Genomic DNA, 19,536 nt, shown 5'->3' on the forward strand with positions numbered 1-19,536 from the left:
TGTTCCATTGGTCTATATGTCTGTTTTTGTGCCAATACCATGGTGTCTTGGTGATCACAGCTTTGTAATAGAGCTTGAAGTCAGGGATTGTGATGCCCCCAGCTTTGGTTTTCTTTTTCATCATTCCCTTGGTGATTCAGGGTCTTTTCTGGTTCCACACAAATTCTGGGATTGTTTGTTCCAGCTCTTTGAAAAATGCCATTGGTGTTTTGATCAGGATGGCGTTGAAAGTACAGATTGTTCTGGAATAGCACAGACATTTTAACAATGCTCATTCTTCCAATCCATGAGCATGGAATGTTTTTCCATCTTTTTGTGTCTTCCTCAATTTCTTTCATAAGTGTTCTGTAGTTTCTAGAGTATAGATCCTTTACCTCTTTCGTTAGGTTTATTCCTAGGTATCCTTATGGTTTTTGTTGCTATTGGGAATGGAGGCACGTGTTGTGATGAGCACTGGGTGTTATACATAACGTGAATCATTGAACAGTACATCAAAAACTAATGATGTACTATACAGTGGCTAACTGAACATCATAAAAAAGAAAAAGAAAAACTTTTCACACTGTTACTGGAAAATCTATTTGTTTCCTTTGCATGACTCTGAAACATCATACACTGGTCATCTGAAAATACAGGTTCGCTGAGCTATACAGATCTTCCAATGCTAACGTTTTATTACATAACATTAAAAATGACCTCCAGTAATATTATCTCTTATTTTGTTAGAAATACCTTTAAGTATTGGAAAGCTGTAAAGCCTATAGCAATGAATAAAAGTTTTCCAAAATTCTAGTTTAACTTCCCCCCCAAAATATAAATGCAACTTTTAACTTTTAATTTTTTAAAACTTTTATTTAAGTTCAGTTAGTTAATACACAGTGCAATATTGGTTTCAGGAGCAGAATTCAGCGATTCATCACTTACATACAACACCCAGTGCTCCTCCTAACAAGTGCCCTCCCGTCACCCATCTAGCCCATCCCCAACCCACATCACTCCATCAACCCTCAGTTTATTCTCTATCGTTAAAAGTCTCTTATGGCTTGTTTCCCTTTCTCTCTTCCCTCCCACTCCCATATGTTCATCTGTTTTGTTTCTAAATTCCACACGAGTGAGATTATGTAGTACTTGTCTTTCTCTGACTCACTTCGCTTAGCATGATACACTCTAGTTCCACCACATTATTGCAAATGGCAAGATTTCATTCTTTTTGATGGCTGAGTAACATTCCATTGTGTATACACACCACATCTTCTTTATCCATTCATCAGTCAATGGACATTTGGGTCTAAATGCAATTTTTTTAAAAACAGAAATATTAATTATAATTTTAAAATAATTTCAAATAAACTAATTAAAATGATTTTCAATAATACGTTCATACCAGAGCAGAGTGCTACATACTTCATGCTTGTTTGTGGAGCACCTGTGTTCAGCCTGAGGCACCCACCTGGGGTTCATCGCCAGCTTCCTTCCACATTTATTTCCATGAAATCAACGAATACATCGCTAGAAAAGGCAGCAAGTGTTTGGTGGCATTCCTGAAGTTCTGGGCTTGGGATACTCTGACCCAACACAGAGCCAACAATCACGAAGTGGCTTCTCACTAGAGGCTCCTGAGAAGGTGGTAAGCAACAGTTCAATTACGCAGACCACAGACAGAAGAGTCCAAGCCCAAACCTTTATTACACAGGGCTCTTTAGAATATGCTTCCTTGTGCTGGGCTGTCCTGATCAAGTGTTATTCTTAGAGACGCTCGGCAGTGGGACTTTGATTTCTTTTTTATCTTGATCAATAAAGACTAATGGTTATTAACCCTAGGAAAGACTCAAGTGCTAGCAAACAGCCAAATTTTCACCACTTAGTGTTCAATCAAAAATGAGCGTGCTGCCCAGCAGACAGCTATGCCTGTGGGTCACAAGTTTGTAATTTCTACCTTGATAAATCCTGCTGGAGGTATGGGCCCATTTTTAACATGATTTCAGGTTGTAATGTCACACAACCGAAACAGTGCAGACCACAGCACCTTAGTATCACACACAGTGACACCGAGCACTGTGTGGCTGGGGTGAGAGGGCCAAAGCTGCGCACGCGGTCATAATGACCTGGCCAACGGGGACCCTGTGGGGCCCTCACAACCCAGAAGATTGAAGGAGGAGTCCCAATTATCCCTGTACTTTCAATCTGTGACGCGTGACTCTCCCAGCCTGACATGGTCACAGGGTGAAGCCGCCAGGGTTGCCAGGGGTCTGGGCGTGACACTGAGAGTAGGTGGGCTGCACTGAGAGGGGACAGCCCCAGATGCATCCCCAGCACGCCGCTTCCCGCCCTCACCGCACGGCCCCAAAGGGACGGACTTTGAAAATACTCCTTGCCTTACTCAGATTATGACCCTGTATCATAAAATTTGTGCGTTTAGAAGTGAAATTGATTAGAACAAACTGCATGTAGATTTTATAAACAGTTCCTTTTTTGCGGAAAACAAGATGCACCTCACTTATACTCCTTAAAACAAATGGAAAAGAAAGAAATCTAGCACAGCCTGTATAAACTGCCTTTCCCTACAAGACCTACAACTGGGTATGAAGTGAGTAGTCATCTGCATTTTGGATCGTGGCCCAGGCACCAGTGTGGAATTTTAAATCTGATCTGTTAAAAATAAAAATACAAGAAACTACTTTTTCAGGATCAGAGACTCAGCAATCAAAGGCAGAGAGCCACACGGAGTGTTACCTCCGAGTTCGACGGCACTGCTCTGAAGAGAAAAGTTTCTCTATGAGGGAAGGATTTTTTAATAATTATGTAATTAATTTCACTGTCAGTATCTAATTTAAGGTAAGTACGCAGTATCTCTGATGACGGATTATTTTGACTGCAGTATCACGGGCCCTTCTAAACACTATTCACGTTCGGTGTTCTCGTCTTTTTCACTTTAAAAAACTGTAATCACCTTGACACAGGGCGGGCTTCATGCTCATTTCGGGGAAAGCGTTGGTGATTATGCTGTGTCTATATTGTAATTTTTCCTTCAGCTTCCTTCAGTGACTTTGATGTGGTAGTTTTGCTTCAGAAACTATTCTCCTTGCGGGTTGGTCTCCGTGGTGGGTGACCACCCAGGCCACCATGGCTTCCTCCTCACGCCTCCAGGGCAGCTCCTGCCTTGGCTGCACACGCACGTGCAGGAGGGAGGCAGTCCAGGCTGGAGTGCCACCATCCACACTTCCGCAGGTGACGGGGCCAGAGCAGAAGTGCACCGTGAACCAGGTCCATGCCACAACCCACAGAGGACACCATGCCACAACCCACACACAAGGCCTCCGACTGCTAGGGAAGGCATTCTCCAGCCACGGCGAAAGCCAGGGCCAGAACTGCCTCCCCGGCCTTTAGTCCACCATGAGCCTGTCCTGGTGATGCCAGGATGACCACCTGGGTCAGGCCAGACCGCTCTGTGTCCCCACAGGCCACCTGGCTCGTGCACACGCTCTGAAGGAGCACTCTGCACAAGGTCTTGACCCACCCCCTCCAGAGGGCTCACGGCCCTGGACGGCCCACCACCCGAAGCCCCTGGGAGAGGTCAGAGAACCCTCCTGAGCGGCGCCCCCTTGCCTCCTGAGAAAGGAGCGAATCCAGCCTGGTGCTTTCCCTGCGTACTGAGTATGGTCGCACCCTTCGAAACACAAAATACACAAAACAAATATTTAACGTAACAGCTTCTGAAGATGGCAGCAAAAGTACTTTTTGCTCCTTTTTACACAAAAAGAACCTACAGCTAAAACAGGCTACGCGGAGGGACCGGGAACCCGCACAAGGGTTGACTCTGACTAGAACACACCATTCACTAAATTAAATAAATTCTCAGTCAGTAATCTGCAGGAGTTTGAAATTATATACCTTTTTAAAAGCCACATATTTCCTAATTTTCTATCTGCGTGTCATTTAATTTCCTTGAAATGTCTTCAGTCGTCTGTCAGTATTTGAAGGTCTCTGAAATGAAGGAAACTGTGTTTTGTACAAAGGACTTCCTTCCTTCAGAATCCTTTCCTGTGGTTTGTGCTGAGCTCCTCCCTGGAACTGCAGCCAGGTTCACGCGGACACGGCTCTCCTGTCGCCCTGAACGCGGTGGTGGCAGCAGAGGCAGAGACAGAAGACATGCACCTGCAGGAAGCATGACTGCCTCCTCGGTCATTTACTCTCGTGACACGCCAGACATTTTTTAAAAAACCATGGATTCTATCTTCTTTACACACGATATACCTTGCGGAGTCATTTTGTGCTTTTGACATAAAAGCAAATCCACTGCACAAGATAGAAAAGCAGAAATATCGAATATAAATTATACTTAATGCAAGAACAGTAATTCACCATTTCCACATTTTCAGTACAAAAGAATTATAAGTTTGCTCGTACAAAACTATAAAACAGTATAATACCATTAAATGTAATTTTGGTAGAAATCTATTACAGACAGAAAGATTTTGCTGAAACTTCAGTGTGGGAGGGAATGCCGTTGCTACCCTGTCCACAGACGCCATTTGCCACAAGCGAGGGTGAGGAATGCCCGCATCTCTTTCTGTGGTTCTCTCCCAGGGGCCACAGGGGCTTCCCATGGAGGCCCGGCCCCTCCACTACCCCCACCCAGAAGCGGCTGCTGGCGCCCTCGTCCTGACGACCTCCCCACCTGCTGGACATACCCCTCACCTCCTCACTCCCGTGACACCAGAGGGTCCCTCCACAGCGGCGAGGGATACAGCATGTGGTCACACGTACTACAGGTGGGGTGACAAGTGCTTACTTCCGCAACAGTGTAAACAGCTCCGGTCTGGTCTCTTAAGTTCTTCATTACGTCTCTGGACACAAAAGAATGGGGGACGCAGACTACAGACGTGGCTGTTGCGTGCACAGTGGTCCCAGGGACAGCACATGCGATGTCATCAGATATGGGACCGGGGCTCAGAGTTTGGGGGGCCCCAGGAAAAGCCAGGCTTCCCAGGGTCTGAAGATGTCAAGTCGTCCCGATTCCCGAACCACAGCTCAGACCCACAAGCCCAAATCACAGCTTCAGAGGAAGAACACATCAGTTACAATTTACTACCCGACGCTTTCAGGGTCTGAATTTAAATCAATAAATTCACCAACAAACCTGTCATATTTACACACTCACTGACACTCTGGACAAGACCTATATGGAATATACTCTGTGTGTTCTTACGTCCATCCACGGACTCAGGTCCCGCATCCGAACGCAACTGCTTGCAAAGCCAGCACGTGTGCAGTAGACAAATCCAGACCCGAACAATAATTTAATGCAGTACCAGGAGGCCTGAAACTCCAGTACTTCTCGGGCCTGGACTTATGGTTCTGTGAGTCACCTTCTTTGCTAGGTCCCCGATACCTGCTGCGGCCTTACACCATCCTGGGCTCATCCTGTTCTATCTCTGGACCAACTCCGCCTTCCAAATAAATACTTATGTGCACAACGTAAACATACTTAGTACGTACAACATATTATAAGGAGAAACAAATGTTGTGTTACTATATTATAATTACACATAAATACATATTTTATACAAATATATCCCTCAACAAGAAACGCTGTTTAACCCAAACACAGCCCCAGCTCCAAGCTTGCTACTTATTTTTGCTACTCACTACCTAGGGCCCTGGATCCACACTTTCCTAATCAATAAATAGAGTTAATGTGGCCACCTCTGGGAGATCGGAAAGGGAGACAGCACCGTGCCTGAAACACAGCAGTTGTGCGGTCAGTGCTGAACACAACACAGACGTGAGAGCCTGTTCTCTGTCATCAGGCTTCACATCCAGCACCTGCTTATACTAAACTTTCTCAGCAGCTCACTTCTCATGGATGTTGAACTCTGGTCTCAGCTGAGCTTATCTCTGTAACATTACAGAGGCCGATTTGGGGGATGCACCCACATTACTGCACCTTTTTAATTTCGGCTTACTGTCTGGAAGCATGGAAAAAAGACTGTGTGAAAGTGTCCATGTGAACAGCTCTGGTCGAATCCCTGCAAGGACCTGCCTCACACAGATTCCCACCAACGTTACCCTTGGAACAGCAAAATTCTCACCGCCGATGCCCAGTGCCAGACTGGAATTTTTATCAAGATATTTTTCAGGAAAAAAAAGCAACAACAACTGAAGAAACACCTAACAAATTCCCCTGGAAGGTCTCCTTCATGCCTGTGACTTCCCACCGTTCCAATAGCAAAGAATCTGCATCCAGGAGGAAGTGGGGAGCGCGTGCCTGATGACGCCCTGCCGCCCTGGCCAGTGGCAGCTATGAGGCCTCCAAAGCCTTGGCCATCTGCACCCTGTTCTCCTCCTCTCTGCCCCTGACCCTTCCACCGTTCCTCCTCTGGTTCCGAGAAGGCTCCCGAATCAGTAGGAGAGGAGATCTGCCGTCCCGAGGCCGACCGCCCTGACCGCAGACAAAGGGATGTAGTGAGCACACGCTCCTCTGCTACCCGGAGTGTGCACAGTCCCCGCACGACCAACATCCCCGCCAGACGAGACCACGGCTCAGCAGAGTGCGTCACAGAGCATCCTGCGGTTATGGATCATCTTTTGCTTCCAAGTCAACATGTCACTGGGAAACACAGGAAGTTGTGGAGAGCTTGCAGGCAGGAACAACTCCTAAATGGATCATCCATGCGGATGTGAGCACTTTTATTTGCAAAAGTGTGGGCTTCCCTGAAACTAATGCAACTGAATATTCCAACTGCACTGTGTCTTAATTCTAGGGAGGCACCAAGGTTGGAACCAAATAACGGGAGCTGGAACACAGACACTGGGCTGCCCACCGAGAGCCTGCTTCTGTGGTCCTGAGCTCTGCACCCACGCTGAGTTTGGAGGACACTGGTCCATCCTTCCTTCTCCCAGGGACGCAGGAGGGTTGCTGAGTCCTGTGGGGCTGTCTAGACATGCTGGGCTTCATGTCCTCAGGAGCTCAGAGCACCCAGGCGGTGAGTGGCTTGCACAGGCGGTCGGAGGGCACCATCTGCCCTCAGGAAGGAGCCCTGCCCACGTGGAGGGACCAGGTGCGTGGGAAGAGCTTCCCTGGGGGGCCACCAGGGAAACCATGAAGCTCCTCACAGAGCAAGTCATGGCGATTGTCTGTCTGTCCCATGCAGGCAGGCCCTGCAGCTGTGACCACTGGGCTGGCCCCGTGACCCCCCAGACTGGCTGCGTGGCCTAATGTAGTCTGCATGGGTGTGAGCCCATTTCTGCATTTGCTTCTCACTGGTCAACTGCCACAGGCAGCTCTTCTGTCTGGGGAGAAGGGCCACGGGCAGCACGCAGGGGGACTTTGTGCAGCACCGTCATTCCTAACTCTCTTTAAACACATCCAGAATTAAGAGAGTTTCTTAACAGCTTCAGCTTTTCCTGCTGTTCCTGTCCTCATTGACTCTGAGAACGCCGTGTGTCCAGACAACAGGCATGGTGTGCCTCAGCGCTGGACCCTCCCCGCTAGAGTGCCCTGAGGCCAGCACCCCCCCCACACACCGCAGGCCCAGCGAGCTTGCGACGCAGGCAGCAAGGAGGCCGCCACGGCTGCTGGGAACCAGCCACACATGGGCTTCGGGAGAACAGTCCTAGCTTGTCTCCAGTGGCTTCCACTGTCCCCACAACGGGGTGGCTGTTTAAACCAAGTGTGTTTCCCCTGAAATAATATTTCTCATTTGTTTTCTCTCCAAGGAGCAACTCCTAAAGGCTCAAGTAGGCATCAAATATTAATTATTACTGAGGGAAACAGTTTATTCTGAAATCGTTTTCTGCAGCTAAATTAAGACATAAATTCAGGAACGAACACCAAGTCCCACACAGTACACTCTTAGCGTTTCATAAGAAATATGTAAGTAATTTTTCTATTTAAATTTGACATATTTTGAGTGAAAACATTTAGTCTGTTATTCTAAAATGTAAATATTAATTCATTAATTTTGTGAAGACAGCTATCTAATTACTTACATTGTATAAATTTTTAAGTATCATAACAATACCATTATTAAAAGCAAATGAACTTCACTGACAACAGATTGTTGCCATATTCTTCAAACTGAAATCATTATCATAAGGTGAAAAATCTCTTATGAAACATGAATAATAAAGAAAAATTGGACCTGACTCTTCCCAGGCTCTTTGTGGGCATTTAAGAAGCCAGCGGGGTCAACACTGATACCCAGTCTCTCTCAGGTAAGGACCAATAAAATACTGAAGCGCATGAGATAAAGGAGGGGGGATGGGCGAATACTATTTCTAGAAAAATATGATATTATAGGTAGGCTCAGGGCTTCAAAGGAGAGCCACAGCCCTAGCATAATCCCATAACCAACGCAGCCACACACCAACGTGGCAAAGCCACGTCTCACATAAAGCTTGTTAGACACAGCCAAGGCCGTGTGACAAAGATGGCAGAAAGTTGTATGAGACAGTCATTTCTGATTTACAAGAGGAAAAGTCAACATTTTGTGAATTAATAATAATGGGGAAAAACAAACCCATCTCAAACAGGGATACGTGGGCTTCGGAGCCTTGCCGTGATTGTGTAAGAATGTGGCTCCATTCTGACCTCAGATTAAGCGTCCTAACTGCCCTGCAACACGTTAACGCCCAGCTCAGGGGCTGAAACAACACGAACTTACTGCTTATCACTGCCCACACCACTCTGACGGTGTGGGCAGGGCTAGTCCTCGGGGTCGCCGGCGGGGAGTTCAGTCCTCGCGGTCCCACACCCCCTCTCACACGGGGACCGGTGAGGACACGGCCATGAGGCAGCCCAGGATCTGCTCCCCATCTCGGATCTCAAACACACCTGCAAGTTCCCTTCTGTGTGGTGGTAACACACGCATTCACGGGTCCCAGGGATCGGGCCATGGGCATCTCTGGGGTCGCTGGCTACCACAATCCCCAGGGACTAGAAAACACACTTCAATACATGAATATTCAATCACGGTTGTTTAACAGATGAATGCCTGACTGAAAAAGTATTTTCCTAATGCTAAATCACCCAGTCTCTTCCCTTCGCCTCTGCAGCCAGCCTGCCTGGTCTACACCCTGGTCTCCACTCTGGTCTACACCTTGGCCCCATTTAAACCTCTTGGCGAGCTACTAATTTCCCGAGAATCAGCTTCCTCGCCTGTCAAATGGCAGTAAAGGGCCCGCCTGAACAGGGTGAAGAGGACTGCATGCGTGGACAGGAGGTGCTCGAGCGCAGAGAGCACACGGTAAATGCTACGAAGCTGTTGGTTACAGAAGGCAGAGCTCTAGGCCCAGATCACGCGGTGGCTCAAACTCCGATTCAAGCATGCACTCGCTGTGCATGAATTAATATCTTGTGTGCCACATTTTACCCCTTTCTGCACAAAGGAGGTAATCACGATAAATGCACAGCATTTAGGATTCCTGCCGCAGAAAACCTGCTCTGCACCTGTCATTGCTGTTATCATCACGACTACTATGACCTTCTGACCACGTCCACCCAGGTCCCCTCTGGCAGCCACCCACCTGTCATTGTTTCTATTAGGATTTCTCTTTTTTTATTCTACGTATAAGTGAAATCATACAGTATTTGTCTTTGTCTTTCTCTGATTCGTTTCACTTATCATGATGCCATCAAGGTCCATCCATGCTATCACAATGGCAGGATTTCCCATCTTTCTAAGGCCATAGAACATTCACTGTAGATGCAGGTGTGGATACAACTACGTTCTCCCTCCATTCACCCACCAGTAGACACTGAGGCTGTTTCCTACCTTGGAGCTTGTGAAAAGGCGGAAGAACGTGGGAGTACAGGGATCTCTCCGACACAGTGATTTCATTGCCTTTGGATATATTCCCAGAAGTGGGATCACTGGGTCATATGATGGTTCTATTTTTACCTTTTTCAGGACCCTCCACACTGTTTTCCACAGTGGCTGCACCAGTTTGCATTCCCACCAACAGTGCACGAGGGTCCCTTTCTCCGCATCTTTGCCGACACCTGCTGTTTCTTGTGTTGCTGATTCTAGCCATTCTGACAGGTGTGAGGTGGTGTCTCACTGTGGTTTTGATTCGATTTCCCTGATGTTGAGTGACGGTGAGCATCTTCTCATGTCTTTGTTGGCCACCTGTGTGTCTTCTGTGGAGAAACACCTGCTTAGCTTCTCTGCCCGACTTTAACTGAACTATAAGGTCTTTGCTCTTGAGATGTACGTGTTCTTTGTAAATTCTGAATATTAACCCCTTACAAATCAAATATTTCCTTTTTGTTGATGGTTTCCTTTGATGTGCCTTTTTTTTTCTTAGAGAGGGAGTGGGTGGAGGAACAGAGGGAGAGAATCTCCAGCAGACTCCCTGCTGAGCAGAGCCTGACATGGGGCTGGATTTCACGACCCTGACATCACGAACTGAGTTGAAGTCCGGAGCTGGACACTTCACTGACAGAGCCACCCTGCGTGCCAGCCAGAAGTCTTTCTGTGTGATGTTCCACTTATTTTTGCTTTTGTTGTCTTTGTGTTTGGGGTCAAATCTCAAAAATGATCACCAAGACCAATATCAAGGTGCTTATACCCTATATTTTCTTCTAGGAAGTTTAAGGTTTGGGGTCTTATATTCAAGTCTTTTGTCCATTTTGAGTTCATTTTTGTGTATGGTGTCAAGAAAGTGGGCCAGGTTCATTCTTTTGCAAGTAGCTGACCAGCCTTCCCAACACCATGATTGAACAGACTATCTTCTCTCCACTGTATACTCCAGGCTCTTCTGTAATAAACTACTTGACCATTTGAGCTTAGGTTTATTTCTAGGCTCTCTATTCTATTCTACTGATCTATGTGTCTGTCTTTGGCACCAATACCATACAGTTTTGATTACTATAACTTTGTAATATAATTTGAAATCAGGGAGAAGGATGCCTTCAGCTTTGTTCTTCTTTTTCAAGATTGCTCTGGCTTTTCTTGGTTTTTCTTGGTTTCATACAAATTTTAGGATTGTTCTATTTCTGTGAAAAATGCTATAGGAATTTTGATAGGGGTTGCATTGAATCTGTAGATTGTTTTGGGTAGTATGAACATTTTAATGATATTAATTCTTACCATCCATGATCATAAGTTATCTTTTCACTTATTTTTGTCTTCTTCAGTTTCTTTTATTAATGTTTAATTTAGTTTTCAGTGTACAGGTCTTTCACCTCCTTGGTTAAATTTATTCCTAGGTATTTTATTCTTTTTGATGCAATTTCAAATGGGATTTTCTTAAATTTTCACTTTATAGTCTGAGTGTAGAGAAATACAATTGATTTCATATTTATATTTTTGTATATTTGTATATCTGCAAATTTACTGAATTTATTACTTCAAACTGTTTTGGGGGGGTTAGGGTTTTCTCTATATAATACCATGTCGCTGCAAACAGAGACAGTTTTACTTCTTCCCTTCTGATCTCAATGCCTATTATTTCTTTTTCTTGCCTAATTCCTCTGGCTACGACTTTGAGTCCAATGATGAATAGGACTGGGGAGAGAGGCATCCTTGTCCTGCACCTGACCTTTGGTGAAAACCTTTCAGCCTCTTACCACCAAGTATGCTGCTAGCTGTGGACTTACCATATATGGTGCCTTTATCGGGTTCAGGTATGTTCCTTCTGTACAGTTTGTTGAGCGTTTTCATCATGAAGAGATGCGGAATTTTATCTAATGACATTTTCCTGCATCTACTGAGATGCTGGTACTATTTCTGTCCTTCTTTTGTTAAGGGGATAGCACAGTGACTGAACTGTGGACAGTGAAACCTCCGTGCATGCCTGGGACAAATCCCCTTGACCAAGGTGTACGATCCTTGTACTGTACATTGAATTCAGTTTGTGAATATTTTGTTAAGGATTTTTGGATCTATGTTCATCAGGAATATTGGCCTGTAATTTCTCGTCTGGTTTTGATGTTAGTTTGATACTGACCTCGCACAATGAGTTTGGAATTCTCCCCTCCTCTTCAGTTTTTTAGGAAAGTTTGAGAAGACTGGTGTTAATGCTTTAAAGAATTCACTGTTGAAGTAATCTGACCCTGGACTTTCCTCTGTTGGGAGGTTTGCTTACTGATTCAGTCTCCTTACCAGTAAAGGGTCTGTTCAGATTTTCCCTTTCTTCACAATTCAGTCCCAGTCGGTCTTATATTTCTGGGAACGTCTCGATTTCTGCTGGGTCCTCTGATTGTTGGCATGTTATTGTTCAAAGTAGTCTTGTGATCCTTTGTATTTCTGTAACATCAGTCATTTCTTCTTTTATTTTGAATGCCCTCTCTTTTTTCATGGTGAGTCTAGGTAAAATTTTGTCTATTTTGTTTATCTTTTCAGAAAACTAGCTCTTGGTTTCGCTGATCTTTTCTACTGTCTGTTAAGTTTTTATTTCATTTATGTCCACCCTGGTTTTTGTTATTTCCTCCTTCTACCAGCTTTGGGCTTCGTCTGTTCTGTTTCTAGTTCCCAGAGTTATAATGTTGATTGTTTATCTGAGCTCCCTCTTTTCTCCTTATGCAGGTACTCATCACCATCAAGTTTCCTCTGAGAATTACTCTGGCTGCATCCCATACACTTTGGCATGCTGCATTTCCATTTTCACTTGTCTAACGCCATTTTGGATTTCTATTTTGATTTCTTCACTGACCCATTGGTTGCTCAGCAGCATGTGGTTTAATCTCTACATATTTGTGAATTTTTCAGTTTTCTTCTTGTACTGTTTTTCTAGTTTCATACCACTGTGATTGGAAAAGATGCCTGATATGATTTCAGTCTTAAAGGTTGAAATAATCTGTGGCTCTTAAGTAGTAAATTAAGCCTATTTATATGTATTTTATTACTACTATATTTGTATTCATATTTAGTTTTACTTTGGCTCTTTCATTGCCTTATTTTTCTATTTTTTCTTTGTGCATTTTTAATTGAGTTTTTTTGCAATTTGCTCTTTTTCTTCTGATCTTTAGTTTTACTGGTGGTTTTACTAATGTGGGACTTCTGCACTTCTCTACCCACTCCTCCAGCCCCGAGTCCTACACACTGTGCTCACTAGTCTACATCTCCGCTCTCTTTAGTTGCTGGTACTTTCCACAGAAAACCTCTGTGTAGACTCACATACATATTTGCCTCTTTTAATCAACTGCCCTTCTGAGGTCACTTTAATTTCTCTTCCTGAAATATGTTCCTTAGAAATTCTGTTAGTGGAATTCTGCTGGTGATACAGTCTTTCAAATTCTCTTCATGTTACCAAGTCTGTATTTTTACCTTGTTCTAGAGAGACGTCTTTGTGAGGAACACAAAGACAGATCAACAGTTATTTCTGTCTCCATAGTTTTGAAAACGTTACTGGACTATTACACATTTTCCCTTGTTATTGTTGAGAAACCTGCTATCAATAAAATTGTCATTTTTCGTTAAGTGATCTATGATTTCTCTAGTTGATTTTAATATTGATTATTGGCAACAAAGTCAGACAAAAGTGTATCATTCCATCGATCTGAAATTCAAAAAACTTAAAATTAATCTATGTTGATTGAAGTCAAAGTAGTGATTACTTTTCCTTGTCGGGGGAGGGGCCGCTTTGAGATTTGGCGATGTGCTACAGGTTGACCAGGGTGCTCTAAAATTCCTCGAGCTGTTGCTTCTGAATTGTATACGTCCCTGTATGTGCCTCATCCTTTAATTAAACAGTTAAATATCATTCACTCATCCATTATCTCTGCCTGGGAGCCCATCTGTTCTTTCATCCAGAAAACTTCATTGTTTTTGTGTTTATTTAATATTTGTTCAATTGTTTTGTTGGTTTAATTATTTTTTCTTATTATGTCTGCTCTTTCCTTTCTACTACTATTTACTAGTTTTTATCTGTTCTCATATAATTTCTGTAAAATTTTGTTTTGTGTTTTGATATATTCCTATACGTTTCTTGAATCATTTAGTTCTTTGCAATGACCTCAGTCTTTTTGAGGTCTTTCTTTTGTTTTGTTTTTTGAAATCTGTAACTTGGAAGACCAGGTATTTCCTATCAGATATTTTTCTGTAATTGCACCTCCTTATTCCTTTTTTATAAGGTTTTCTTATGAAGGGAAGTACTCAGAGCAGCCTTATTCTGCCTCTGCCACAGGTGCAGCAGGAGACTGGCAAGGGTCTGGTGTGTCAGGGTCAGGTGGGCGCCCAAGAACCCGAGTGAGAACACAGGGAAAGCACCCGCTCTTGCTCAGGAGAACGGAAACCTTCCTGGGCATGAAAGCGTCAGGAAGCGGCCCGCATGAGCCCTCTCTGTAAGGCTGCATGAGCGTAACCGGGTATGCGGGGAGCCAGTAGGGCTTGCAGGAGAGTGGGAGGTCAGGGGACAGAAGAGAAATCACTTAAATACATGACATCAACGTGAATGAGACTTTTTGTTGTAAACATTCAGTGAGGATTTCCGGTAGAGAAATAGTGTAGCGAGCAGATGAAGTCAGAATTTTAAACTGTGTGAGGCACACCCAGGGGCTGGGAGAGAGCACGTGAGCCAACCTCGTCTTATGGATGGGTGGGGGGTGGGGCAGAAATGTCACGTCTGGGAAGGGGACGGGTTGAAAGTTTAGTTCAGAATAAACACACAGAAAAGTTGTCAAATAGACAAGGCAGCACAGGAAACCCCTCCAGTAATCGCGGACAGGAGAACGCACGCGTCCCGCGAGGCTCGGCCACCTCCGCACGGACAGGCCACAGATGCAGTGGGGTGAGTGGCATAGGCTGTGAGAGCGGAATCCCAGCCCTGAGGGATCCTCTGATCACAGAGCTGCTCTGAACAAACTCCGTCTCTTGCTCGGCAGGTTCAGTCCTGGGAAAATGAAACCGATCTGAGCAATTCTGACAATGCCACCGTCAGAAATTTTCTAAATCCTGAGAGTCTGAGGATGTCCAACTCACTTCTTTCCATAAAACGTGGTGCAGGGCAGAGTCTGTTCACTCTCCGACCCACACATGCATGACCACTTTGCTGTGTTTGACACAATCCACCGTTGAGTGTAAAGGATGATCACAGAGCTAAATCGCATTTGGAAGAGAAAGCCCAACAGGGAAGAACACGGAGCAAGCCGGCTGCTGGATTATTAATGGGATGATTAGTGTTTCCATCTGGAAAACCAAGTAGGCAGTCTTTAAAATCTTTATAGGACTCTAAGTCTTGGTATCTTTTAAAAATGACTATTTTTTGACTCTCTGGGATTCAGATTCTCTGTGTTTCGAACAACTCTGACATCTTGTTTTGAAGGTGAACTGTTTGACAAGAGAGCATTGATAAGCTGTGCACCCCTCTTTCCCGCTTTTATGATAAGGATGAGGAGAAGGCTGAGGACACACGTTCATGGTGTCTGCACCACCATGCGCTGGGCACGGTGCCTGCACCACCATGCGGATTGTGTCCACCAAGCCGGAGGCCGTGAGAGGGAGGTGCTGGGGAGACTGCGGGCAGGATCTCCCCAACCCCGTCCAGTCCCTTCTCAATTGCACACCCCGTCTCCCACAGACTGCGTCACCTTTCCTGACTGACTCCTGGGCGTATGTCCCACGCTCTGTACACACTCTCATTTAAGAGGAATCGCGTTAACGTGATCCTGATGGTTTAAAAAAAAACAGGCCTCAGCAGACGGTTCAACCAGGATACTGTACAAAGTTGACAAAAATAATGAAATAAAAATCTTCGGAAATTTCCTAGAATACCTTCTAGGAAGGTATTGAGAAACAGAAGGAAATGTGGAGAAGTAAGAGCTCTGACAGGAGGCGGCTCTCTGGCACGCAATCCGAGTCCTGGGGTGGGGGCTGGAGGGAGGCCCACGTGGGGCCGTGTGCCCCCATGAAGAACGAGGACGCAGATTCAGACAACACGAAATGTCAGAGACAAAAGAGAGGCCATATCTGGTCACCACCCTTGGAAGCTGCCCGAGCCAACACCTCCGGACCTGCAGCCACACTGAGAGAAAACTTCCTGGCTTTGACACTAGAAACCACAGACAGTGGGAAAAGACTCAAGTTTAGAGAAAATAACCCATTTCAAAATAACTTGAAACAGACTGGCCACCCACAGAGCCCCTGAGGAGAAAGGACGCTGAGTCTGTAAAAGCATCGAATGCAGGATGTCCTGATGAGGACAGGAGGCTGCAAACGTCTCCATGTGGAGCGACCCTACAACTCCTGACTTGGGTGGGGTGAAAGTGGCTTCAAACACAGAGCAGCAGCAGGGAAGTCGGGAGAGAGTTACAAGGTCCTTGCCTCGTTCCAGAAGGAACGAAAGACATATGTTTCTATGTTGTAAACAAATTAGATATATGGCAAAATTTCAAGGGCGAGCTCTAAATAAATGGAAATGAAGTATATATACTTCAAACTTGCAGAAGAGAATTTTAGAAGACATGCAAAAAATTTAACCAAAATAATTTCAAGATCAAGAAGAAAATAAGTAGTAAAAGGGGACCGATAAAAATTCAAAGTCCGTGATCAGAAACAAGCTGGAATACACGTCAGTCAACACCACACACTCCATCAAGGGCACAGACTGTCAGAGTGGATCATAAGAAATAAGAAAGCACAAAAATGTAAATAAAATGAATGGAATAAGGGGAAAAAATAAGTAGAAACTGGTGTTGTGCAGATCTGTGGAGCCAAAAGTTGGTAAAATGAACTATCTTCTGTTGAAATTAATCCAAGAGGAAAAAAAATAAACCTGATTGAAAAATATTAAAGAAAACCTAAGATTCCTTTGGCAGTAGTAAAGATGACCTCCCCTACAGATCTAAATTTCATACAGTTACAATAAAAATCCCAAGACTTCCGTGGAATCTGATCAGAGGTTTTAAAAATTCACAAGAAGAAACAGGGAGAGAGAGGATGGGAAGAACAGAGTGAATTAAGAGATTCCAGTACAGCTTTGGCCTGCAGATAAAAATGCATTATGAACACGCAGCAATTAAGTGTGGTACTGGCTTTGACACTGACAAAGAGAGTCCAAGTGAGGCTTAGCGGTAAACCCATGGCCAGGACACGTGCCTGAGGATCCAGGTGGCACCACGCCCCCTAAGGAAACAGATCATGACAAGTCGTTATCCAAGAAAATGAACCTGATCCCTACTTTTCACATGTTTTACAAAAATGAATCCCATATGCTTTAGAGACATGAAGTGGAAAGCAAACAAGAAAATATTTAGAAGACAATACAAACAAGTATCTTTTACAAACAAAGGATAAGAAAAGATTCCCTGAACCGGCTTCTAAACCCAGGAAGACGTAGACGCGTTTAGCTGCGCTGAAATTAACTTCTATTTATAGAAGATAGTGTAAGGACCACAAAAACACTAGCTGTAAACCGTGAGAGGTTTGTGACCAACAACCAACGGAGTATTAGCTCCAAGCACATGTGAAGAATCCCGATGGGTCAGAGAGGGAAAGACAGACAACCTTGTGTCTACATGCAAGCGTGGTGGACAGCGTTTCACCAGAGACGAGAAACCAAAGGTGAACACTGAGGAGAAAGCAAACAGACCTCCTCATGGCAGAAATGAAAATAAATCCCCAGCAAAATAGCCATTTTACACACACTGTATTTCAAAACATTAAGCCCCAAAAGATACTGAGCAGTGCGGGAGCCACGGGCCAGCAGGAGCCCCAGTGTTGCTGGGAGGGGGAGCAAGTGCATGCTTGCACACGGGTGGAGAGAAGGCACGTTACTTTGAAAACCAAACACCTGCAACTTGACCTCTGCCTCTGGCAGCCGGATTTCAACAACACACCGAGAAAAAGCCCAGAGAACAAGTCAAATGTCCATTGCCGATCAGTAATCGATAAATAAATTGTAGTATATTCACAGAATTAATACGACACAGCAACAAGCAGACAAACGAAACGCTAGGCCTATACGCCACAACATTTGTGGATCTTAAAAACCTAACAGTAATTCAAAGTGTAAATCGCAGAAGCCTAGGGCAGAGTAATATTTTGTAAAGCTCAAAGTAAAATGAAACAGTATCTTTCTAGAGACGTACACACACATACACACAGAGATAAAGCTATCTCCTGTTCAGGGGATGACAGCACGAGATTCAGGATGGCTAATTTCCAGGCGGGCCAGGAAATGGTACAAAGGCGCGACACGTGGATTAAAAGCTAGTGACAATATTCTCATTATTGAGTTGAGTTCATGGGCTTTTGTGTTAGTATTCTGCTTCACAGCTCACAAAGACACCAAATGCAATCTTTAAATATCAAGAGCTACATTAAAAGGTTAAAATGGAAAACGATGCTATTTTCAGAACGATATGTCTCAACACAGACCTTGTTCTCAGTGCCCACTGCAGGCCCAGCAGCCGGTGGTGTTAGGAGTGCAACTGGGTATGATCTCCAACAGAACATTCTCAGACTGCTTACGGGATTCTGATTTGCGTCCACTGACACCCATGGATGAGGAGCCCACGTCCTGGAAGGAGGCTGCAGCAGCAGGCCAGCTGTGCGGGGAGCGGGGTTGGGCCCCTGCGGCCGGGGCCCGAAGCCAGGCCACTGCCCTGCTCTGGCTCAGCTGCAGTTCTCTGCGCGGCAAGGGGACTTGGACCATGATGGACACTCACAGCAAGTACACGGCACCGTACTTGCTCAGGGGAGTGCTACTGATTTGCAAACAAACCCTGTGCGGCGTCCCTCTCGAGTGAGCCTGACAGAAGCATCCTGAAAACGAGGTCAGCCGCTCGGGCAAATCAGAGCAGGACTGTGAGATCTGCCCTGGAGCTGAGCATGCCCACCCAGAGATAGAACGAACCACGAGTACGACATCCCACAATGCGGTGCCGAGGCATCCCACGTGGGAACGAATGCCAGCCAGCAGCATCCCCCATCCTGTCCTACGTCTGTCCCCTGCACCTGCCACCACGTGCGACCTGCCCATCCTGGGCGTCTGTGCTGACTGATACCCCCGCACGGTTAGAGGAAGGGAAGCCGCACTTACTGTGCTGCTGGGGTTGCCGTTCAAATGCAAGCCGCTGTCAAACAGTGGAGAACAGGCTCGGCTGCCGTGGTCGCTGGCTGGCCCCGGGGACCCTGTGAACAACCAGAGACGTTCACTCAGATGGAGCGCGGGGTGCCCTAGACTAGAGTGCCCGCCATTGCCGGAAGAACCAGGCAGCCACCAGGACCCCACGCCCGCCCCTTCCAGGGAGTGGGCGGTTACAGGCTGTGCCACCAATGCCCGCCTACCTTGCCTTGGGGCCCTGCAGCCGGGCCCCCCCAGATTGGGCCTCACACAGAAAATGGGGCAGACAGCAGATGACTGGCCACCTGACCTGCAGCGCTGGGGTCCAGAGTCTGCCCCGCGTGGCAATGGGAGCTGTCAGCACTGTTCCTGGGGACCCTACCCTGTCCTTTCCAGCACTAGCGTCATGTCAGCTGATTTTCTAAACATTAGTCCTGACTTTCTGTTCTTAATCTTCAAATGACTTATCTGGTTGACATTTTCTGACTATCATGGTGCTGCGAACTGCATTAGTGGAAAACACAGAGA

The 19,536-nt window shown here is 45.6% G+C and overlaps 1 protein-coding gene across 1 annotated transcript in view; it reads right to left on the minus strand.

Moving 5' to 3' along the window:
- Positions 1-19,536, minus strand: part of SNTG2 (syntrophin gamma 2) — a 186,771-nt gene that overhangs the window by 55,276 nt on the left and 111,959 nt on the right. Inside the window, exon 10 of the mRNA XM_034657308.1 lies at positions 18,985-19,076. Within this exon, the coding sequence (XP_034513199.1) occupies positions 18,985-19,076 (92 nt within the window). The remainder of the gene's footprint in view (positions 1-18,984; positions 19,077-19,536) is intronic.

This window comes from Ailuropoda melanoleuca, chromosome 4 (genome assembly GCF_002007445.2).
Source record: "Ailuropoda melanoleuca isolate Jingjing chromosome 4, ASM200744v2, whole genome shotgun sequence".
Classification (NCBI taxonomy): Eukaryota; Metazoa; Chordata; class Mammalia; order Carnivora; family Ursidae; genus Ailuropoda; species Ailuropoda melanoleuca.